At 37.5% G+C, this 25,237-nt stretch overlaps 1 protein-coding gene across 8 annotated transcripts in view; it reads left to right on the forward strand.

Moving 5' to 3' along the window:
- The window catches only part of ALMS1 (ALMS1 centrosome and basal body associated protein), a 229,577-nt gene that overhangs the window by 93,581 nt on the left and 110,759 nt on the right, over positions 1 to 25,237 (forward strand). For 7 of the 8 annotated variants that reach the window (XM_079111389.1, XM_079111393.1, XM_079111391.1 and 4 more), the window contains 3 exons: positions 1,987 to 9,279; positions 10,325 to 10,458; positions 22,023 to 23,833. In XM_079111389.1, coding sequence (XP_078967515.1) covers positions 1,987 to 9,279; positions 10,325 to 10,458; positions 22,023 to 23,833 — 9,238 coding nt within the window. The remainder of the gene's footprint in view (positions 1 to 1,986; positions 9,280 to 10,324; positions 10,459 to 22,022; positions 23,834 to 25,237) is intronic. The other variant, XM_079111392.1, reaches the window with a different exon arrangement.

The raw sequence follows: 25,237 nt of genomic DNA on the forward strand, positions 1-25,237 counted from the left end.
CCCTTCATGATAATCACTGATAATTTATAATGATCAAAGAAATCTAAAAATTTCAAAAAGTTTGGAAATCATTTGGAAAAATAAACTTTTGTGTTATTAATCTGTTTTGCTTTTTTTGACTTCTTGGGCCTATTTTATTTCCTCAAAAAATAGTCATAACCCATATTCCTTCTCATGTTGCAGTACAGCTTACACGTTTTCCTTTGCTTTTAGTTTTCCTGTATAGTTGATACTTCTAATTTTTCATGCCTCATCCCATCTTCTATATTTAGCTACTTTGAAGCTCACCAGAGGCCTTTTAGAAGGGCAGTCAATTGTGAAAAGAGTTCAAAACTCGGAGTTAGAATTTAAAGATTAAGGGGCCAGTTTTTGTCACTTATTATAGAACTCTAGAAAAATTCTTCACTACTCAACTTGAAGTCTAAGGACCAGTATATTGCATTGATATCACGAGGGGACTTGTGAAAATGAAGAATTTCAGATCTCATTCCAGATCTGCTGAAACAATCTGCAAGTTAACAAGATAACTCAGATCAAGAAGCACTGTGATATAATTATCTTGGAAACTCAGTTTTGCTATATAAAGTGTAGATAATACTCGCTGTATATAGCAACCATCATAACATCTAACATACCATATTTTACCAATTTTTTTTGGTGTCTCCTCCTATTAGAATGTAAACTTTGTGAAGTAGGATTTTTTAAAATTATTGTATTTCCTTTATCTAGAATGATGTCTGGCATATCATTAGTATTTACATTTTTTGAATGAATAAATGAATTAATATACAACTTGTCAAATCCTTTGTGTTGTAGACATTTATTTACACTGCCATTTAGAATGACTTTCATTTAGAATTACTCTAGTAGTGAAAATATAGAATATTTGTATTATTACAAAAAGTTCTGTTGGATTATTTTGCTTGAACATTCTCATTCCTTTTTTACCCACCTTGAATCCTTATTTATGCATTATTGTTCTTATCAGAGTGGTTAACAACAATTCTCCATTCCTATAGAATTAAGTTCAAACTTCTTAGTGTACCTTTAGTCTTACACAGTTTTATATACTTAAAAAAATATGCCAGTTGGGGTGGCATATGCCTATAATCCCAGCAGCTCCTGAGGCTAAAGCAGAAGGATCCCAAGTTCAAAGCCAACCTCAGCAACTTAGGGTCTGGCTAAGTTGCTTAGGGCCTCACTATCTCTAAATAAAATATAAAAAAGGACTGGGAATGTGACTCAGTGGTTAAGTGCCTTTGATTCAATTCAATCCCCAGTACCAAAAAAAAAAAAAAAAAAAAGAAAAAACAAACAACAAAGAAAACTATGTCTGTATAGATCTCTCTACATAAAATATACATAATATATAGAGTTGGTAAACTCACTGAATGCATAGCATCTATATTGCATTGCCCCTGTGGCTGAGAGGAGCCCTTGAAAATAAGCTAATGCTAAAAAAAAAAGTCTCTGACAAAGAACCTTATGTCTTCTGTCAGCATTCATGACAGAATAATAGACTATTAGATTGCAAGTAGGTTGAAATCATATCCCAGACCGATAGTATTTTGCTATCCCATTGAAAATTCTTTTTTTTAAATATATTTTTAGTTGTAGATGTACACAATACTTTTATTTCATTTATTTTATTTTTATGTGGTGCTGAGGATCAAACCCAGTGCCTCACATTATGCCAAGCAAGCACTCTGCCACTGAGCTACAGCCCCAGGGCCCCATTGAAAGTTCCTTAAAAGTAAATTTTAAGATTCATAAATTATTTCACAAGTGGAGATACTGTTATTTTTAAACCATTACTCTATTGTTGATAATTTTCACTTTAGTTTGCTTTGTAATTAGTGTCTTCACTAATTAGTGTCCTTTGATGATTATTTCATTTCTAAAAGTTTAGAGGCCCAAGGTAGTTAAGATTGTTTGATTGTTTTTATGGAAAACATTTATAATATTAACAAATATCTTTTTCTTTAGGAGACATTTCTAAAGGAGGCATACCTGAAATAACTCAATCCAAGTTGAAATTGGGTATCACTACCACTCCTGGAGATTCAGATTTTGAATCTCATTTATCCATGTCTCCTGAGGACTTGCCTCAGTTGGCTGTAAGTTCTTCTCAGAGGAATACTATTGGTCAACACACTGATGTTCCCAACCAAAAGGCATTGACCCGTAGTCATCTAATTGAAGATAATCTAAAAGTCCCAGATATTTCTGAACCAGCTGACCGGAAGACTGGGATGCCAACAGAACCTTCTACTTCCTACCCATATAGAGAGAAGGCCAGCATTTTATACCAACAGAACTTGCCAGATAGTTATCCAACTGAGGAGGCACTGAAAGTTTCAGCTATTCCTGGATCAGCTGACCAGAAGACTGGCATATCAATAGTACCCTCCATTTCTCATTCACCTAGAGAAAAGCCTGGTATGTTCTATCAGCAGGCTGTGCCAGGTGGTTATACACATCAGGAGGCTCTGAAAGGTTCATTTGCTCCTGGACCAACTGCCCAGAAGACGGTTATACCATCTGCAACCTCTCCTTTCTACTCACCAAGAGAAAAGCCTGGTATTTTCTACCAGCAGGTCTTGCCAGGTGGTCAGATACCTGCAGAGGCCCTGAAAGTTACAGCTGCTCCTGGACAAGCTGGCCAGAAGTCTAGCATACCAACTGTAACCTCTAGTCCATATTCCCAAAGAGACCAGCCTGGTGTTTTCTACCAACAGGTCTTGCCAGGTGGTCAGATACCTGCAGAGGTCCTGAAAATTTCATCTGCTCCTGGACCAGCTGACCAGAAGACTGGCATTCCAACTGTAACCTCTTTTCCCTACTCACAAAGAGACCAGCCTGGTGTTTTCTACCAACAGGTCTTGCCAGGTGGTCAGATACCTGTAGAGGCTCTGAAAGTTTCATCTGCTCCTGGACCAGCTAGCCAGAAGACTGGCATACCAACTTTAACCTCTCTTCCCTACTCACAAAGAGATCTGCCTGGTGTTTTCTACCAACAGGCCTTGCCAGGGGGTCAGCGACCTGCAGAGACTCAGAAAGTTTCATCTGCTCCTGGACCAGCTGGCCAGAAGACTAGCATACTGACTGTAACCTCTATTCCACACTCACAAAGAGACCAGCCTGGTGTTTTCTACCAACAGGTCTTGCCAGGTGGTCAGAGACCTGCAGAGACCCTGAAAGTTTCATCTGCTCCTGGACCAGCTGACCAGAAGACTGTCATACCACCTGCCACCTCTGCTTCCTACTCACCAAGAGATAAGCCTGGTGTTTTCTACCAGCAAGTCTTGCCAGGTGGTCAGATACCTGCAGAGACCCTGAAAGGTTCAGCTACTCCTGGACCAGCTGACCAGAAGACTGTCATACCACCTGCCACCTCTGCTTCCTACTCACCAAGAGATAAGCCTGGTGTTTTCTACCAACAGGTCTTGCCAGGTGGTCAGATACCTGCAGAGGCTCTGAAAGGTTCAGCTACTCCTGGACCTGCTGACCAGAAGACTGTCATACCACCTGCCACCTCTGCTTCCTACTCACCAAGAGATAAGCCTGGTGTTTTCTACCATCAGGTCTTGCCAGGTGGTCAGATACCTGCAGAGACCCTGAAAGGTTCAGCTACTCCTGGACCCGCTGACCAGAAGGCTGGCATACCACCTGCCACCTCTGCTTCCTATTCACCAAGAGATAAGCCTGGTGTTTTCTACCAACAGGCCTTGCCAGGTGGTCAGGTACCTGCAGAGGCTCCGAAGGTTTCATCTGCTCCTGGACCAGATGACCAGAAGACTGTCATACCACTTGCCACCTCTGCTTCCTACCCACAGAGAGATAAGCCTGGTGTTTTCTACAGACAGACCATGCCAGGTGGTCAGATACCTGCAGAGGCTCTGAAAGTTTCAGCTACTCCTGGACCTGCTGACCAGAAGACTGGCATACCACTTGCTACCTCTGCTTCCTATTCACCAAGAGATAAGCCTGGTGTTTTCTACCAACAGGCCTTGCCAGGTGGTCACATACCTGCAAAGGTCCTGAAAGTTTCATCTGCTCCTGGACCAGCTGACCAGAAGACTAGCATATCACCTGCTACCTCTGCTTCCTACTCACCAAGAGATAAGCCTAGTGTTTTCTACCAACAGGTCTTGCCAGGTGGTCAGATACCTGCAGAGGTCCTGAAAGTTTCATCTGCTCCTGGACCAGATGACCAGAAGACTGGCATATCACCTGCTGCCTCTGCTTCCTACCCACAGAGAGATAAGCCTGGTGTTTTCTACAGACAGGTCTTGCCAGTTGGTCAGACACCTGCAGAGGCTCTGAAAGGTTCAGCTACTCCTGGACCAGTTGACCAGAAGACTGTCATACCACCTGCCACCTCTGCTTCCTACTCACCAAGAGATAAGCCTGGTGTTTTCTACCAACAGGTCTTGCCAGGTGGTCAGATACCTGCAGAGGCTCTGAAAGGTTCAGCTACTCCTGGACCAGTTGACCAGAAGACTGTCATACCACCTGCCACCTCTGCTTCCTACTCACCAAGAGATAAGCCTGGTGTTTTCTACCAACAGGTCTTGCCAGGTGGTCAGATACCTGCAGAGGCTCTGAAAGGTTCAGCTACTCCTGGACCTGCTGACCAGAAGGCTGGCATACCACCTGCCACCTCTGCTTCCTATTCACCAAGAGATAAGCCTGGTGTTTTCTACCAACAGGTCTTGCCAGGTGGTCACATACCTGCAGAGGCCCTGAAAGGTTCAGCTACTCCTGGGCCTGCTGATCAGAAGACTGGCATATCACCTGCTACCTCTGCTTCCTACTCACCAAGAGATAAACCTGGTGTTTTCTACCAACAGGTCTTACCAGTTGGTCACATATCTGCAGAGGCTCTGAAAGGTTCAGCTACTCTTGGACCTGCTGACCAGAAGACTGTCATACCACCCGCCACCTCTCCTTTCTACTCACCAAGAGATAAGCCTGGTGTTTTCTACCAACAGGCCTTGCCAGGTGGTCAGATACCTGCAGAGACTCAGAAAGTTTCATCTGCTCCTGGACCAGCTCCCCAGAAGACTGACATACCATCTTCAACTTCTCCTTCCTACTCACAAAGAGATAAGTCTGGTGTTTTTTACCAACAGGCCTTGCCAGGGGTTCAGATACTTGCAGAGACTCAGAAAGTTTCATCTGCTCCTGGACCAGCTGGCCAGAAGACTGTGACCTCTATTTCATATTCACAAAGAGACCAGCCTGGTGTTTTCTATCAACATGTCTTGCCAGGTGGTCAGATACCTGCAGAGGTCCTGAAAGTTTCATCTGCTCCTGGACCAGCTGGTCAGAAGACTGGCATACTACCTGCAACCACTGCTTCTTACTCAGCAAGAGATAAACCTGTTGTTTTCTACCAGCAGGCCTTGCCAGGTGGTCATATATCTGCAGAAATTCTGAATATTTCACCTGCTTCTGGAGCAAATGACCAGAAGATTGGCATACCAACTATAACCTCTGCTTCCTACTCATATAGAGGTGAACCTTCTATTTTCTACCAACAAGAATTGCCAGAGAGTCATTTAGCTGAAGAGTTTCTTTCAGCTGCTCCTGGACCGGCTGACAAGAAGGCTGGGATAACTACAGTGTCCTCTGCTTCCTACCCACTCGGAGAGAAATCTTATGCTTCCTATCCTCAGGCTTTGCCAGAAAGTCATCTAACTGATCAGGCTCTGAAAGTGTCAGTTTTTCCTGGGTTTGCTGACCAGAAGGTTGAGACAGCAGCAGTCTCCTCTACTTCCTACTCACATGGAATGAAACCTGGTACTTTTTACCAGCAAGCGTTACCAGACACTCATATAACTGAAGAGACTCTGAAAGTACCAGCTATTCCAGGACTTGTTAACCAGAAGACTAGGATACCAACAGTACACTCTAGTTCTTACTCTCAGAGAGAGAAGCCTGGTATTTTGTACCAGCAGGCCTCATCAGATAGTCATCCACCTAAAGAGCCTCTGGAAGTGTCAGCTGTTTCTGGATCAGCTGACCAGATGGCTGGGATACCAGTACTAACCTCTACTTCCTATTCACAGAGAGAGAGATCCAAGGTTTTCTATCAGCAGACATTATCAGATAATCATCTAACTGAAGAAGCTCAGAAAGTTTCATTTGTTCCTGGACCAGGTGACCAGAAGACTGGTATACCATCAGAATTGTCTAGTTCTTATTCTAGAGAGAAATCCATTATTTTCTCCCAACAGATCCTACCAGATAGTCATCTACTTGAAGACACTTTGAAAGTTTTAGATGATTCTGGGCTAGCTGACCAGAAGTCTGGGCTACCAACAGTACCCTCGATTCCCCAAGCACACAGAGAAAAACCTAGTGCTTTCTATCAACAGGAGTTGCCAGATAGTCATTCAATGGAAAAGTCTTTGAAAGTTTCATTTGTACCAGAACCAGCTCATCAGAAGACTGGGATACCAACAGGACCATCTACTTCCTACTTATATAGAGAAAAACCTGTTATTTTCTATAAGCAAACCCTACCAGATAGTCATCTACCTGAAGAGTCTCTCAAAGTTTCAGCTATTCCTGTAACAGATGACCAGAAGACTGGCATACCTACTATAATCTCTGCTTCCTACTTGCAAAGAGATAAACCTGGCATTTTCTACCAACATACCTTGCCAGGTAGTCATGTACCTGGAGAATCTCTGACTCCTCCTGGACCAGCTGACCAGAATATGTTGACACCAACATTATCTTCAAGTTCCTATTCACTTGAAGAGAAGCCTGTTATTCTCTACCAAAAGGCCTTGCCAGATAGTTATCTACCTAAAGAGACTTTGAAAGTTTTAGCCTCTCCTGGACCAGCTGACTTGCAGATTGGGAAACCGACTGTATCCTCCACTTCTTACTTGTTTGGAGAGAAGCCCATTATTCTCTACCAGCAAGTCCTGCCAGATAGTCAGCGAAGTGAAGAAAGTCTGAAACTTTCAGTTGTTCCCGAACCAGTAGGTACCACAATACCTATCGGAATCTCTTCTTCCTACTCACTTACAGATAAGACCATTATTTCTTACCAGCAAGAGTTACCACATCGTTCTGAAGAAGATTTGAAAGTTTTAGGTGTTCCTGGACCTTCTGATCAGAATACTAGGATACACATGGTGCCCTTTACCCCCTATTCACATGGAGAGAAGCCCATTATTTCCTACCAGCAAGAGTTGACATATGTTCCTGAAGATACTTTCAAAGTTTTTGGGGATCCTGAACCAACTGACTTTAAGACTGGGATACACATAATGCCCTCTGCTCCCTATTCACAGGGAGAACAGTCCATTTCTTTTCAGCAGGAGTTGCCAGACCTTACTCAAGTCACTTTGAAAACAGTAAAGGTTCCTGGACCTGCTGACCAGAAGAGTGGAATATCAACAATACCTTTAAGTTACTACTCACGTAGAGAGAAACCCAGTGTCTTCTCTACACAGGAGTTGCCAGAGAGCCATCTCACTGAAGAGGCTCCGAAAATTTCATCTGTTTCTGTACCAGCAGATCTGAGGGCTGGAACACCCTCTGGTTCCTACTTCCATAGAGAGATGCCTAGTGATTTTTCTCAACAGTCCTTTCCTGATAGTGATCTAACTGAAGAATCTTTAGAGGCTTCAACTGTTCCTGGACTCGCTGACCAGAAGAATAGGATACTTACAGTACCATCGAGTTCCTACTCACATCAAGAGAAACTTCATGTTTCAACTGTGAATGTACCGGACAACCAGAAGACTGAGTTACCAACAGCTACCCATAGTTCCCACTTACAGAGAGAGAAGCCCAGGATTTCAACTGTGATTGGACCGGATGACCAGAAGACTCCATTACTGACAGTTTTTCATAGTTCCTATTCTCAAAGAGTAAAACCTGGTATTTTCTTGGAACAGCAGTTGCCAGATAGAGATCAAAGTGAAGATATTCTAAAGATTTCAACTGTCCCTGAACCAACTGATGTAAATACTGGGACACCAATAACTCTCTCTGGTTCTTATTTACAGAAAGATAAATCTAATATTTTATATCTGCAGGAATTGCCAGACAGACATCAAACTGAAGATGCACTGAAGGTTTCGACTCTTCCTGAACCAGCTGACCAGAAAACAGTGACACCAACAGCTCCTCCTAGTTCCTTTTCATACAGAGAAAAACTGAATATTTTCTATCAGAAGGATTTACCATGTAGACATCCAACTGAAGATGCTCTGAAGGTCTCCAGTGGTCTTGGGAAATCTGATCAAATTACTGGGTTATCAATAGTTTCCCCTGGTACTTATTCACATGATAAAAAGCACAAACTTGTTTCAGAACATGTCCAAAGACTAATAGATAATTTGGATTCTTCTGATTCCAGTGCTTGCTCAAAACATATGCCTTTAAATTCTCAAGTTGATGATGGTGTTGTAATAATTAAGCCAGAATCTATAGGTTTTGGAGATGATGGTTCAGAGGAAATCCAGGATACAGAAAATAGTTCCAAAACTCTTAAAGAAATTCGGACACTTTTAATGGAGGCAGAAAATATAGCACTGAAACGGTGCAATTTTCCTGCTCCCCTTGTCCCTTTCAGAGACGTTAGTGATATTTCATTTATACGATCTAAGAAGGTGGTTTGTTTCAAAGAACCCCCCACAACTGATGTATCTGATGGTGATTTGCTTCAGAGACAGCCATTTATAGAGGAAAACCCAAGCAACAGATGCATACAGAAGGATATTGGCACACAGACAAATTTGAAATGCCAGAGAGGCATTGAAAATTGGGAGTTTATTAGATCAACTACAATTAGAAGTCCTCTACAGGAAGCAGAAAGCAAAGCCAGAATGGCATTAGGTGAAACTCTTAGGCAATATGAAGCAGCCAAATCTGCACTGAGGTCTGAACCTGAACGCTATAGTAGAACCATTGGGAACAAAATTATTATCCCTATGATGACTATCATAAAAAGTGATTCAAGTAGTGATGTAAGTGATGGAAATGGTTCCTGCTCATGGGACAGTAATTTACCAGAGTCATTGGAATCAGTTTCTGATGTTCTTCTCAACTTTTTTCCATACACTTCACCGAATACAAGCATAACAGATAGCAGAGAGGAACAGGGTATGTCAGAGAGTGAAGATGGTGGTGGTAGTATAGATTCCCTGGCTGCACGTGTGAAAAATCTTCTGCAGTGTGAATCCTCATTAAATCATGCTAAACAAGTACTTAGAAATGCAGAGGAAGAGGAATGTCGGGTACGAGCACGAGGTAAGAACTGATCATTTGTCATATAGGCATGTTCAGGCTTATAAACATAGTTTAATTGATTAAAGTTACATATTTGAAGTTCTTGATTTTTTTTTCCTATGGAACTGTTAGAATGATTATATTTTCTATCAGCAGCCCAGAAAAATTCATTTAACCAATTACATAGCAAAGTTATAGCATTAACAGTGCTAGTCTAGGTTATGGTTTTAAGAGAAGTAAACTTTGATATCAGAGAGTTAAGAAGGAAGCTTGGGCTTCAAAGCTCCTAAAGCTTTCATTTTCCCCTAATTCTCCCCTTACAGGAAACTTATCTTGGGGGCAGGGGGAAAAAGAAAAACCTCCAGATTTCTGTGCTCTAAATTGTTTTGTGTTCTAAAACTACATATATTTTTTCTTCCTATTCCTAATAAAATTCTTGGAATTGATCTCAGACATTAGAAGAAAAAGTATCAAAGTATTTCATACTAAAACTTGGGTTAGAAGTTTGAAAGAGAATTATTTACTAATCCTATTAATATCTAATAGTACAATTCTATTAAAAGAGAAAACAAAAATCTTTAAAACATATGGGAATAATATTTTGGGGAGCAAGTTATATGCAGTTCAGACCTACCTGTGAATCTTCCTTTGAGGTTAATTTTCCATACTGTTTTTGTACATTCTGATTCTTAAAATATCTTCCTAGTTTTATTTACTATTTTAAAATACCAATTCTCATAGGCGTAGTAGGTGCTAAAAGGAGAGTTAAAGGAAGGAACTTGGTTGGAAGGAAGATTAAGATAAAAACACTTGAATATCATATTTAAATTGTACTTTTGTAGAAATATCTATAGAGTTTTTTTTTTTTTTTTAAGAAATCAGACTTTTCAGGGAAATAATTTTTTTCAGGAACATTAGGTTGTTAAATAATTTGAGAGAACATACTGAGCATTGTGGTAGGCACTTAGTTGTGTATACATTGCTAATTTTCTGTGCTGTTGTAATCACCGAAAATTATCACTTTTGCATTGTATTATCTCAGGAGGTTTTTATGCTTTCTCCCTAGCCTGGAATCTGAAGTTTAATTTAGCACACGAATGTGGATATTCAATTTCAGAATTAAATGAAGATGACAGGAGGAAAGTAGAAGAGATCAAGGCAGAATTGTTTGGTCATGGAAGAACAAATCACTTATCTGAGGTATAAAAGACATCTAGTAATGAAAACAAAATTTTTAAAAAAGGGTGGTGGAAATTGGTCACTTACTTGGGCATTGATGACTCCAGCTGAGTCATTGCTAATCTTGAGCTGAAGTGTTAAGAGTCTCTTCAAAAGTTAAGATTTAAGGATTATATTAATTTCAAGTTTTGGAATTCCAGAATAAGTTTTGATTCATTCCAAATTCACCTATTAAGAAAAATTTATCTTCTTAGAAAAAAAAATAAGAATTGATTTGCGTGTACCAGTATGTTTTTAGAACAGGAGACTAAACATCCATCAACCTTATTTTTTCTTAAGGTAGACATCTTGAAATATAGAGGAAGTCCAGCTAGTTTCAGATGTTTAATCTCTGCTTAATAAGACAGAATAATACCTTTACATAAAAATTACTTTCTTTTTAATAGTACTATTTTCCTTGTACTATGAACTTTTTCATGCATAGGAACACTTATATAAAGTGTGAAGAGAAGTAAAAATAATTTCTATATATCTACTAGATTCAGCTTGAGAAATAGAACATTACCAAATATCATTGAAGTTCTTTGTGTCTTTGTCACTAATATCTTTTTTTTACTTCTTATCTTGACATGTAATGACTTCCCTGCTCTTTAGGTATGGTTTTGAATTTTGTACAGATTGAATCTGCATGATAGATCTTTGAAAACTGGGGGTTTTTAGTTTTTTTTTTTTTTTTTTTTTTTTTGAGATTCTTCTAGACAGATGTACATAGTTTTAATTCCTTATTACCGTACAATATTCCAGCTTATGAATGTATCCCGATTTATTCATTCTTCTGTGAATAAGGTGTTTGGTGTGCTACTATGGATAATAATGGATATAATAGCACCTATCTTATCTTACAGGGTTTTGGTGTGGTTTAGGTAAGATAATGCTCATAAAATATGTAGTCGAATGTGTGACATCTAGTTAGTGATTAGTAAGTGACAGCTCTTATTATGGGTCCAATAAGAATTGATAGAACATCATATACATGGACTTTAGAAAATAGTCTTCAATAATATAGCTTAATTATTTGTCTTATCTTTTGGAAAAGTTTTTTAAAAGTATAAATTAGAGTGAATTTTAAGTTTTGCATATGTGCCTATGAAAAATAAAATAAACAATAAATGTGTAGATAATTGGTTGTCCTAGCACCATTTATTTAAAATTTCATATTTTCTCCAGTAACCTTCATTTCCCTATTTATATAATGTTCATGTATTGTTATTTTCAGACCTCCTCAATGGTCAAAAAGTAGACGAGTTTGTGTTTTTATTAAAGTATCCTGAAGATTACATCCGGAATTTTACATGTGATCTGACCAGCATGGAATGTATTTTATTGTTTTTTTCTACTGACATATTTTGAGATTTTTAATGGTCACATCATACATTGGCCTTTTTTTGTTGTTATTGTTGTTCTGCATCCCCAGCCCTTTTTATTTTTTTGAGCTAGAGTCTTGCTAAGTTGCTCAGTCCTCACTAAATTGCTGATGCTGGCCTTGAACTTGCAGTCCTCCTGCCCCAGCCTCCTAAGTGACTGGGATTACAGACATGTGCTACCACCGCCTAGCTTGGCATTTTTTCAAAAACATGAACTACCACCAGTATTTCTGTCCCATTTCTGTTGTCTGTATACTGCTTTTTAACTCTGCTTTATTTCTTCTTACTGGTTTCATATCAGTGTTCATGCATATTAGGATGATTTTGAATCTAAATTTGGTCATTTGTTCTATTAAATATATCACTCAACTTTGTGGCATTTGTGTATTTGATATCTGTTATTATCCGAGTTATTGATAAAAATGTTTTCTAAGACAGGTTATGGAGAAAAGTCTAAAAAATTTTCAATAAGATTATTCCAACATTTATGGTAAGTACTTCACCATATTATCAGTCAACCCACAGTTCACCTTATATTTTAGCCTGTTAACTTAGTGATTATCTAGTATATCTGGCCTTAGAGAACCCTTAGTGACCAGACTGCATATATTTTCTTAACAAATATATTGTCATTTCCCTCTAAAAGTTTAATTGTACATAGTATTCTATTGTGGGAGTATAACAATTTAATCATTACTTACTTGGACATTGATTCCACAATACTGCTAAATATCTGCTGTGTGCCATCACTCGTCTGCATGTTCAGGACACTATCAATGAGCAAAATGGATAAAAAATTTCTTGGTCATGGGACTTATATTTAAGTAATGGGTATGGAAAGCAACCAAGTAAATAAAATATATAATATTTCAGTTGGTGGCATCAGAGAGACAAATAAAGCAAAATAGTCAAGAAAGGACCTGAGAAGGAGGTATTGAATCAAATATCTGAAGAAAGTAAGAAAGCCATTTGTATGAGTGGGGAAAGCATTCCAGGTAAAATAGCATATACAGAGTCACTTGAATTCGAAGTAAGTTTGACATGTAAAAGGATACTTAGGAGGCCAGTGTGTTTGTAAAGAGAATGTGAAAATGTTAGAAAAACAGATTGTGAAGAGCCATGATTGTTGTTAGGGTTAGTCAGAGGTATTTTGGAAATTGTGTGGGTTCCCTGAAGTCATTAGTTTTTGTTTTTGTTTTTTGTTACTGAGATGGGTTCTTGCTCTGTTGCCAGTCTAGCATTGAACTTCTTGAGCTCCAGTGATCCTCCTGCCTAGTTTCCTGAATAGATGGGAATACTGGTACACATCACCTGACTTCCCATCCAATTTTGGAATGCCTCTCTAGATATTAGTGTTGATAAAACACTTGTTATAAATTATTTTAGTGTTTCATTTAATTTTCACGTTTCTTTAGGTTCTTCTAGTATAGAACAGATCCTCTTTTTCCTTTCATGATTTTTTTTTTAAATATTGTTTTAGTTGTAGGTGGACACAATATCTTTATTTATTTTTATGTGGTGCCAAGGATCAAACCTAGTGCCTCACACGTGCTAGACAAGCTCTCTACCATTGAGCCACGACTCCCATTTCTTATGACATTTTTTTTTAAGTTGTTGATGACCTTTATTTTATTAATTTATATATATGTGGTGCTGAGAATTGAACCCAGTACCTCACACATGTGAGGCAAGCGCTCTACCACTGCACCACAACCCAGCCCTTTCATGACAGTTTTGAAGAATGCAATCTGGTTACTTTGTAGGTGTATCTCAAATAGAGCTTATCTGTTTTTGTATTATGATTAGATTTTTGTTTATATTTTTGTGTAGGAAAGCCACAGAAGTGATATGCTTTTCACAATGTATCATACTAGGAGGCATATTATGTGAATTTGTCCCAGTTCTGATAATATTTGCTTATACTACTTAGTTAGGATAGTATCTACAGTTTTTTATCTTCTTTAAGATTAATTATAAGTGTGTTTTACATATTAATAGTAATTAACAAGAATCAGGGAGAGATATTTCAAGGTGATGCAAATCTTATTTTTATTACAGTTTTACCTATTTAGGACCTATTTGATGATACTTGTCTCATTCTTTTATTAGTTAGCTATAATTTTGTAATTAAAAAAATTCCTTCATTCTTTGAACATTCATTAGTTGGGATTCTGTGGTAAGTTAGGGCTTTCCCTTCTACCCCATTTATCTATTGTTTATATCAACATGAACTGTTGGATTTTTATTTTACTCAGAAGATCATAATCTATTACTTTTTTTTTTTTTTTTTTTTTTTGTACTGAGGATTAAATCTAGGAGTGCTTAACCACTGAGTCTCATCGCCAGTTCTTTTTCTTTTTTCTTTTGAGAAAGGTTCTAAGTTGCTGAGGCTGGCATTGAAGTTATTATTCTCCTGCCTCAGCCTTCTGAGTCTTTGGGATTATAGGCATGTGCCACCATGCCTGGCTATTATTATGTACTTTTTAAAAACTATTTTTTTAGTTGTCAACGGACCTTTATTTTTATTTATTTACTTATATGCAGTGCTGAGAATTGAACCCAGCGCCTCACACATGCTAGGCAAGCACTCTAGCCCTTATTATGAATTTTTTAAAAATTTTATTTTTTTTTTGGTTCATTGTACACAAATGGAGTGCAACTTTTCATTTCTCTGGTTTTACACCATGTAGAGTCATACCATTTGTGTAATCATACATGTACATAGGGTAATGATGTTTGTCTCATTCCATTATCTTTCGTCCCCCCTGCCCCCTCCCAACCCCTCATTTCCCTCTACACAATCTAGCATTCCTCCCCCCCTTATGTGTCATCATCCACTTCAGAGAAAACATTTGACCTTTGGTTTTTTGGGATTGGCTTATTTCACTTAGCATGATATTCTCCACTCCATCCATTTACCTGTAAATGCCATAATTTTATTCTCTATTGCTGAGTAATATTCCATTGTGTATATATACCACAGTTTCTTTATCCATTCATCAATTGAAGGGTGTCTAGGTTGGTTCCACAATCTAGCTGTTGTAAATCGAGCTGCTATAAACATCGATGTGGCTGTGTCACTGTAGTATGCTGATTTTAAGTCCTTTGGGTATAGGCCAAGGAGTGGGATAGCTGGGTCAAATGGTAGTTCCATTCCACGTTTTCTAAGGAATCTCCATACTGCTTTCCAGAGTGGTTATACCAATTTGCAACCCCACCAGCAATGTATGAGTGTGCCTTTTTCCCCCACATCCTCGCCAACACCTATTATTGCTTGTATTCTTGATAATCGCCATTCTAATTGGGGTGAGATGGAATCTTAGGGTAGTTTTGATTTGCAATTCTCTTATAACTAGAGATGTTGAACATTTTTTCATATATCTACTGATTGTATATCTTATTCTGTGAAGTGCCTGCTCAGTTCCTTAGCCCATTTATTGATTGGTTATTTGTATTTTTGGTGTAAAATTTTTTGAATTCTTTATAAATTGTGGAGCTTAGTGCTCTATCTGAAGTATGTGTGGTAATTTTTATGTATTTTGATACTCAAATTATTTCACACTTCTCAGTGAGAGCTTTGTTAAGCTCTTTTTATCTTGCAGAACTGAACTGCATACCCATTAGACAACAACTTGCTGTTTTTCTTTTCCCCTGACCCCTGGCAACCTTCATTCTAGTTTCTATCTCTATGAATTTTACTACTCTAGGTACTACAGATAAGTAGGATCATACGGTATTTGTCTTTGTGTGACTGGCTTATTTCAGTTAGTATCATGTTCTCAGAATTCATCCATGTTGTAACCTGTGTCAGTTTCCTTCTTTTATAAGACTTTATAATATTGTAAGTTTTTACATTTTCTTTCCTCATTCTGTTGATTAACACTTGAGTTGCTTCTTTCTTTTTCACTGTTGTGAATACTGCTATGAGCATGGTTATCAGTATCTCTTTGAGATTCTGCTTTCACTTCTTTTGGGTATAGAACCAGAAGGAGAATTGCTAGATCATATGGTCATTCTATTTTTAAGTTTTTGATGAAGTTCCATACTACTTTCCACAGAGGCTACACTGTTTTACATCCCACTTACAATGAATGAAGGTTCTAATTTCTCCACATCCTTGTCAACAATTGTTATTTTCTGATTGTTTATTTGGTTTTTGTTTTTGTAATGGCCATACTAACAAGTCTGACATGGTTCTGCATTGTGGTATTGATTTTAACTTTTCTTAAGATTAGTGATACTGAGCCTCTTTTTGTTTGTTAGTTTATATTTTCTTTTGAGAAACGTCTGTTGTTTGTCCATTTTTGAATTGAATATTTGGTTTTTGTTATTAAGTTGTAGGGGCTTTTTGTGTAGTCTGGAGATTAACCCCTTATTAGATAAGTGATTTGCAAGTATAGTATTTTCTCCCTTTCCATAGGTTGCCTTTTTGCTGTATTGATGATGTTCTTTGATACATAGAAGTTTTAATTTTTTATTTATCCCAATTTTTCCATTTTCACTTTTGTTGCCTACCCCCTTTGAGGTAATTTTTATGTGCGGCATACACATTCATTCTTTGCATGTGAGTATTCAGTTACAGTATATTCAAAAGATGAATCTTTCCTGATTTTCTTAACCTCTTTGTCAAAGAGCAGTTCACCATGTAGGTGTATATATCTGGACTCTCAGTTCTATTCCATTGATCTATATGTCTCTTTTTGTACCAGTACCACTCTGGCTTGAGGACTGTTTTGTAACAAGTCTTAGAATTGTCAAATTTGAGTCTTTCAACTTTATTAACCATTTGAAAGATTGTTTTGGTTATTCTTGGTTCCTTGAATTTCAGTTTTCATATAAATTTTAGAATCTGCTTATCAATTTTTTTGGAAAAAAAAATCAGCTGTGATTTTTTTTGTTTGTGTTGAAGTTACATTGGGTCAGTATGATAATGTGGGATCGTATGATAATAAGGGAAGTATTACAGTAGGTCTTTCAATCCATAAACATGAGCCAGTTTTCCATTTATTTTGATTTTCATTCATTAATGTTTTATAGTATACAAGGCATACTCATTTTGTTAAGTATATTCTCAAATATTTCATTCTTTTTATGTTCTTATAAATGGAATTACTTCATTTTATTTTTGGATTGTTCAGTTCTAGCTTATTGAAATATAATTGATGTTTGTATATTGAGCGGGTATCGTCTATAGACTGCTAAAGTTGTTAATTAGTCCTAGTTGTTTTTTAGTGACTTCCTTGGAATTTTTAAAAGAAGTTAATAAAATATGCAAGTAGAGTTTTATGTCTTCCATTCCGATCTTAATTTCTTTAATTTTTTTTTTACCTGATTACCTTGCTTAGAATGTGTACTGTGGTATTGAGTAAGAGAGGTTAGAATGGACATACTTTTCATGTTCTTGATCCTAGGTGGGTAGCTTTTAGTCTTTACCATTTAGTATTATGTTAGCTGTGTGTCTTTCATAGATGCCTTTCATCTGGTTATAAAGTACCTTCCATTCCTAGTTTGAGGATAAATTTTGTCATGAATCATTGTTGGAGTTTGTTAAGCTAAACAGTAGCTTTAAATTAAAGAAACTCGATGGAGATGTAATTCCCATATCACATATTTCTTCCACTTAAAATGTATGATCCAGTGATTTTTAACATGTTCAGATAGTTGTACAGGCTTTACCCCAATCAATTTTAGAACATTTTTGTTGTCTAAAAAAAGAAACTTCATAACCATAAGTAGTCATTCTCCATTTCTCTCCCTCCTACTCACTGGCCTTGAATGACTTACCGACTTTCTATCTCTGCCTCTATATGTTTGCCTGATCTTTTCTTTCTTTTAAAAAAATTATTATTTCTCCTTTGTTATTGTGATTATCTTTTGACCAACATCTCTCTGCCCCCTGTTCCCTCCACTCACCCAAGCCTCTTGATAGCTACCATTCTGCTGTCTCCTATGAGATCAGCTTTTTTAGATTCCATATATGAGTAAGCATAATTAATACTTAGTCCAATTTCTGTTAGTATAAATAAAATACCTGAAGTTAGGTATTTCATTAAAGAAATGTTTATTTAGCTCACAGTTTTGGAGGCTGAAAGTCTAGACAGCATGGTGCCAGCCCTGGCAGAGGTTTCCCAGGGTGCATCACCTCTTGGTAGATGGCATCACAATGGTTGGAGCATGTGCAAGAACCATCACATGTTAGAGACAGGAAGCCAGAGCACAAGGAGGGACTCTTTTATAACAACTTGCTCTTGAGAAAACTAACTGAGCGTCCCTCAAGAACTACCTTAATCTCTTCTAAGAGCTGTGCTCCCAGTGACCCTGTAACCGGGAGGGAAATGTTTACTGCTCATCATGCTCCACAAAAATTCTGGAGACAGGTTGGCGAGGAAAATAGGTTTATTCAAAGTTGGCTTTGAGGAAGTCAGAGGAGAATTTTCTGTTTCAAATCTCCATCTTTGGGGACTCAGGGGTTCTGAAAGCTTTTATAAGAGAAAAGGAAGCACAGTGGGACAAAAAGCAGGAAGTCTACAAATGTAGATTTAGCTAGTTAGAGAATTTGTCCATATTAATTTTCCTGGTGTCTGTCCCCAACTCTTTAGTTTCAACCAAACTAACTCCATTAGGCCCCATCTCTTCAAGGTCCCACTACTTAGCACATTATCACACTGGGGATGAACCCTTCAATACATGAACCCTTGAGGGACCCACTTCAGCCATATCTGAACCATAGCAGTGAGATCACATGGTGTTTGTCTTTCTGTGCCTGGCTTATTATAATTTTCTCCAGGTTCATCCATGTTGTTGCAGGTGACGTGATTTCGTTCTTTTTATGATGGAATAATATTCCATTTTGTGTGCATATGTGTGTGTATACATATATATATATGTATACACACCATGTTTTCTTTATCCATTCATCTATTGATGAACACTGAGTTTGATTTCACATTTTTGGTATTAACACTAGCTTCTTAAGAGCCTGTTAAATATCTAGTACTAAGTTGCTGCTTGTTATAAGTATCCCATCCAGAAACAATTATGTGGATATAGTTATATATATATATATATATACATATATATATATACATATATATATAAAATACACACATATTATATATAGTTCTAAAGCTATAAGAATTTAAAAATGCTAAAGTTATTATGAAATATGTTTATTATGAAAGCTTAACAGATGTCATGGGAGGAGATAGGTCATTGGGTTTAAATCTATTCTCAGGTTGAGGTATTTGTTCTCCAGTGATATATCAAGATAATAAGCTTCAGATTAAAAATGGTGTTTTTAAAAGTGTTTGATGCAGTGGTATTTAACTGATTTGTTTTAAGTCAACAACTTGTTTTTTTGCAGTACTGGTGATTGAATGCAGGATTGCTTTACCATTGAGCTATTTTCCCAGTCTTTTGCTTGAGACAGAGTCTCGCTAAGTTGCTGAGGATCTTTCTAAATTGCTGAGGCTGGCCTTGAACTTGCAGTTCTTTTGCTCACCCTTCTGAATTACTGGGTTTATAGGTGTGCACCACATAGCTTCAACATTTTGTTTTTAAATAATTGTACATTCACATGCAATTTTAAAGGAATGATCTGAATAGATTGGGATAACATCTTGCAAACCTAGTCATATATCACAGCCATGATATTGAGGCTAAAATAGTCAAGATAGTGAGCATTTGCCTTGCAACAAGGATGCCTCTAGTTGCTTTACATAGCTGCATCTACTTCTCTCATCATCCATCCTTTCTTTAACTACTGGCAACCACTGATCTGTTCCCCATTTCTATAATTTTGTAATTTCAAGACTGACATATAAATGAAATCATATAGCATACAATTTTCTTGTGTGTTGACTCAGAATAATTCTCTGAATTACTCAGAATCCAAAATAATTTTCTGGATGTCCGTCTAGGTTGTTGTGTTTATCAATACTCTTCCCTTTGTATTTCGGGGTAGTATTTCATGATATGTATATACCATAGTTTGAATATTCACTTTATTGAAGAACATCTTGGTTGTTTCCCCATTTTTTGGCTTTACAAATAAAACTGCTGTAAAATTCATGTGCATGTTTTTGTGTGGACATATCTTTGTTTCTGTTGAATTAATGTCCATAAGTGCAAACAGCTGCACCATTTTCCAGGGTGGCTGTGCCGTTTTTACATTCCTTTCAGAAGTATATGAATGATCTGTTTATTCCATATCCTCATCAGAATTGATGTTATCACTATTCTTTATTTTAGCTTTCTTGATAGATTTATAGTGATGTCTCATTGGGTTTCAATTTATATTTTCTTATTGGTTTCTGATATTGAACATTTTTTCATATCCTTATTTCATATCTTTGTATCTTATTTAGTGAAATGTCTCTATATGTGTTTTGCCCATTTTCTATTTGGAAACCCTCTACCCCCCCCCCCCTTTTTTTTAATATGTTGAGGTTTTTTTGTTTGTGGTACTGAGGATTGAACCCAGAGCTTTGCCCATGCTAAATAGTCACTGTAGCACTGAAACTGGGAAAGAGGAGGGGCACCTCATTATTGCTGAGTAGAAATCAAAGTCCAGGCTCCCCACATGGATTTCACTGACATCACAGGGGAGGAGTAGCTCATTATCGGTCAGTAGGGACAAAAGTAAGTCCTGTCTTCTGCTTGGTCTTTTCTCATAACACCTTGACCTGGGTGTTGGGACGCTTCATTATGGGTTTTTTAACAATTATTTTTTGTAGTTGTAGGTGGACAGCATGCCTTTATTTTATTTGTTTATTTATGGGTGCTGAGGATTGAACCCAGTTCCTCACATGCGCAAAGCAAGCACTCTGCCATTAAGCTACAGCCCTGACCCTCATTATGGTTTTGCAAGAGTGAATGTCTAGGTTTCTTACTTGACTTTTGCTAGTGTGTGTGAAGTTGGGGCTGAGGTTTTTTTCTCTGTGGTGGTTGAAGTAAAGTAATTATTGTCTAAAGGTTTTCTGTTTTGCGATGCCATATTTTTCCTGGATTTTTATTTTTGTGTGAGAGCAGATGTTTGTAGGGCTTTTGTCTGTGTCTGTTGTTCCTTGGTTGCCCTAACTCTGGATATATGAGACAAAAAAGAAAACTTGGGGATCTCACCACCAAATCATTTGTCAAGTCCCAGGATCCCCAGCTAGTTTGCCTCCTTCTGTGCTTCTTTCAGTTCTTCTTATGTTGGTTTTATATAATTTCCAGGATGTTTAGGTCTACTTATCAGGAGAAATATGGAAAAATTCATCTACTCCATTTTCTGGGAAAAGGCATAATTTAAAATATTTTGTATGAAATAAAATGTACTATATCATCAAATGGAATGCCAAATTATAGAGCATTTCTAGGTAAAACACAGAAACCTTAAAGAAATTTTATATTTATGATAGCTTTGGGCATTGATTCTAGGCCTCAGGAAAAGGTACTCATTATTTTTCTTGTTCTTAGAGGCAAAATAATAGGTATAGCTGGGGCCTCTGAAATAGCCAAAAATAAGCTCAAATGAGATTTGAATGGCTTAAATAAGGTAGAGTTTCATTTTTCTTTAATATCATAGTCTAGGGTAGGAAAGTGAACTCTGTTCTTTGAGGTCATCCACAGATCTAAACTGGCTGTCCTTATGCATAACTTCCATGGTTGTTCCAGGCATTACCATTTTCAAGTATCAAATGGTGATGAATGGTGGTGGTAGTAGGAAAACATGGAGGTCAAGAACTGGATTTTAAGGACAAGAAGCTGAAGTTGCACTTAACACTTTTGCTTATAGCCCATTGAACTAAACCTAGGCATATGATCACAACTAGCTGCAAAAGAAAAAAGAAATGTCCCCAGTTTGGTGACTGTGTGGCCAACAAAAGTTTGGGTGACCTCTATTAGTATAAGGAAGAAAGTAGAATATATACTAGGGGACAATAGTAGTCTTTGTTCTGGTACTCTTGTAGAAAGTTTTTAGAAGATCTCTACTGAGTGGTCTTAGTTACAAGTCATTTTATTCTATAGTTAACTGCCATTTTCTTACTGTGTTCTTTGACCTGTTTTATTATAAAAGAATGATAAGACTTTAATGGTCATATCTTAGCCTGGATAGAAAACTGATTTGTATATAACTATTTAAAGTACTTTAAGTAAGAACATATTTTTATCTTCTAGGGTTTACAGAGTCCACGGGGAATTGGATGCACACCTGAAGCTGTATGTAGTCACATTGTTATTGAGAGCCATGAGAAAGGATGTTTCAGAACTTTAACAACTGAACAACCACAACTGGAAGACCATCCTTGTGCTTTTACATCTGCTGAATCCTCAGAAATGATCAGAGAACGACAGAGCCCATCATCGTGGAGAGCCAGACACATCAATCTTTCCAAATCACTAGACCAGAACAACCCCCATTTTAAAGTTTGGAATTCCTTGCAGTTACAAAGTCATTCCCCACTTCAAAACCTTATAACTGATGACTTCAAAATTAGCAAGGGCCTTCGAATGCCATTCCGTGAAAATATGGACCCTTGGCTATCAGAATTAGTAGAAGTAGAACCTGCTTGTGTGCCACCTAAAGAAGTGGATTTTCCTTCTTCATCACAAATACCGCCCCCAGAACCCATGAAACAATTTACTACCTCCATCACTTTTTCATCTCACCGACATTCTCAATGCATTTCAGATTCCTCTGTTTTTAAGGTTGGTGTTACTGAAGGTAGCCAGTGTACTGGAGCATCTATGGGGGTATTTAATTCTCATATCACTGAAGAGCAAAATTCTTCTAGAGATCTTAAACAGAAAATCTCTTCCCCTTCATCATTTAAAATGCTTGGTGGTTTACCACATAAAGCTGTGACTATTTTAGCAGAAAAAGGTAGGCAAAACCAAAAATTATTTGTTGATTTTGAGCCTTCTCATCGAGAGGAAAAACTCTTAGAAAGATCAGATTTTAATGTCAGTCATTTTGAGCCCAGTACCAGTGCAAATTGTACTTTCAAGGAAGTTCAGTTTTCTGATAACCATACCCACATTAGTATGGGCAGATCAAATTCCACACTAGGAGTAAAAGAGAAGAATGTAACCAACACTGCAGATCTTCCTTCGCACATTTTTCTTGAACAACGAGAACTCTTTGAACAAAGCAAAGCCCCACATGCAGATCACCATGTGAGAAAACACCATTCTTGCCTTTGTCCAGACCTTCCTGCTTGCATTTTCCTTGAACAACAAGAACTCTTTGAACAAAGCAAAGCCCCACATGTAGATCATGAGATGAGAGAAAGCCATTCTCCCTTTCCTCTGTGTCAGGATTATATAGCTTCAAACCTTCCTTCTCCCATTTTTCTTGAACAACATCAAAGCAGAACCCCAGGTGTAGATGACCACATGAGAAAACACCATTTTCCCTTTTCTCAAGGTCAGGATTGTGTAGTAGAAAAGAATCAACATACACCTAAATCACACATTACTAATATAAATGTTGAAGTGAATAATTCGATCTCCCAGACTGCCCCTGATCACTATACATTAGAAACATCTGCATCTACTCCACCTTCAAATAGAAAAGCACTTTCATGTGTTCGTATAACTCTGTGCCCCAAGACTCCTTCCAAGTTGGATAGTGGAACCTTAGGTAAAAGATTTCATTCTTTGGATTCTGCTTCTAAAACAAGGATGAATAGTGAGTTTAACTCTGACCTACAAACTATATCTTCAAGATCATTGGAACCAACCTCCAAGTTATTGACCAGTAAACCTATAGCACAAAATCAAGAATCTTTAGGTTTTCTAGGACCTAAATCTCCACTGGACTTCCAAGTTGTACAGTCTCCTCTTCCAGATAGTAATACTATTACTCAGGACTTGAAAGCCATACCTTCTCAGAATAGCCAGATAGTAACCTCAAGGCAAATACAAGTGAACATTTCAGATTTGGAAGGATATTCCAAACCAGAGGGGACTCCGGTATCTGCAGATCGGTGAGTCTTGTGATAACAAGAAAGCTGATGGAATTTGTGATAAAGGGGTTAAAATACTTAAGCAAATGTAAATTCTTGGGGAAGAGACTATGAGTTCTTTTAAGGGAGGTTGTATCTGACTAATCTGCTAGAAGTCTTTCAAGAATTATGTAAATAAGTGAGAACATGTGAAGGTTATATATTTATACTTTCAAAGATCTTTTGATAAGATTTGACATCAAGTGTTAAAAGAAATTGAATTACTTTGAGAATAATCTTTGATCATCTAGTGGTATAATTTACCATTCTTTTTTCCTGTTGGAGATTATGCTGCTGAAGATTTTTGCATGTGTGTGCATGCTCTCTCTCTGTGTCTCCCTCTTACCACCTCCCCCCTTTGATTCCATTTCATAATTTCCCTCAAATATTTAAAAATTAAAAAGAAAAGATTATAGTGGTGAATATTGGCAGATAACTACTTCAGCGAGATGATTTAAGACTAACATCACCACCATGTGTGTCGACGCAATGTGCTCCCTACATTGTAGACATAGGAAAGGAAACCCAATTCAGTAATCAATGCATTAGATTTATCTTATTCAGGCTAATTTTATCATTATTCAGTTTTACCTTAAAAATCTTTTACAATATGGCTAAATAGAATTGCCTGTGTTTTTAATGTTTATGCCTTATGGTTGAGCATAACATAAACATAGATACGGCAGAAGAGTTGAGAGCATTTTTCTTGGAAAGGAGGAAGGAAAAAATGTTTACTCAAAATCCACCTGTGGCAGTCATTCCAATGAGAGACTTATATATATATTGTCTCATTTAGTCCTCATTATCACCCTATGAAGTAGGTGATGATATTCCTGTTTACTCACTGGGAAACTGAGACACTGATATTGCTTCTTGGGCCACGTGAGGCTATCTGTAAGGATGAGGATGGGCATTCCAATGCAATCTGATAGTTGGCATGGGGCACACTCCTGTAATCCCAGTGTCTTGGGAGGTTGAAGCAGGAGGATCACAAGTTCAAGTCCAGTCTGGGTGAGTTAGCAAGACCCTGTCACAAAATAAAAGGTGAAAAAGTGCTGGGGATGTAGCTTAGTGATAGAGTATTCCTGGGTTCAATTCCCAGTACCAGAAAAGAAGAAAAAAAGGAAAAAAAAAAAAAAAAGGAAGAAAGCAAATGCAGTCTGTTAAATTAAAGCAAGACCTTACTTCCCTTTATACTATTGTCCGTCAAAATCTCGAACACTACTTTCACCTGTTCTTCTAGCCATGATCTTGTACAAGTCATGTCATCTCTTTGGCACTTTCATGTGAATGGTGGTGGAAAGAAAGGGTTGGAAAACTGAAAGGTTCCTTATTGATCTAAAAGTTAGTGACTGAGAATTGGATTGGAGCACAAAAATAAGGCCA

Source organism: Sciurus vulgaris, assembly GCF_902686455.1.
Source record: "Sciurus vulgaris genome assembly, chromosome: 14".
In the NCBI taxonomy this organism is placed as follows: Eukaryota; Metazoa; Chordata; class Mammalia; order Rodentia; family Sciuridae; genus Sciurus; species Sciurus vulgaris.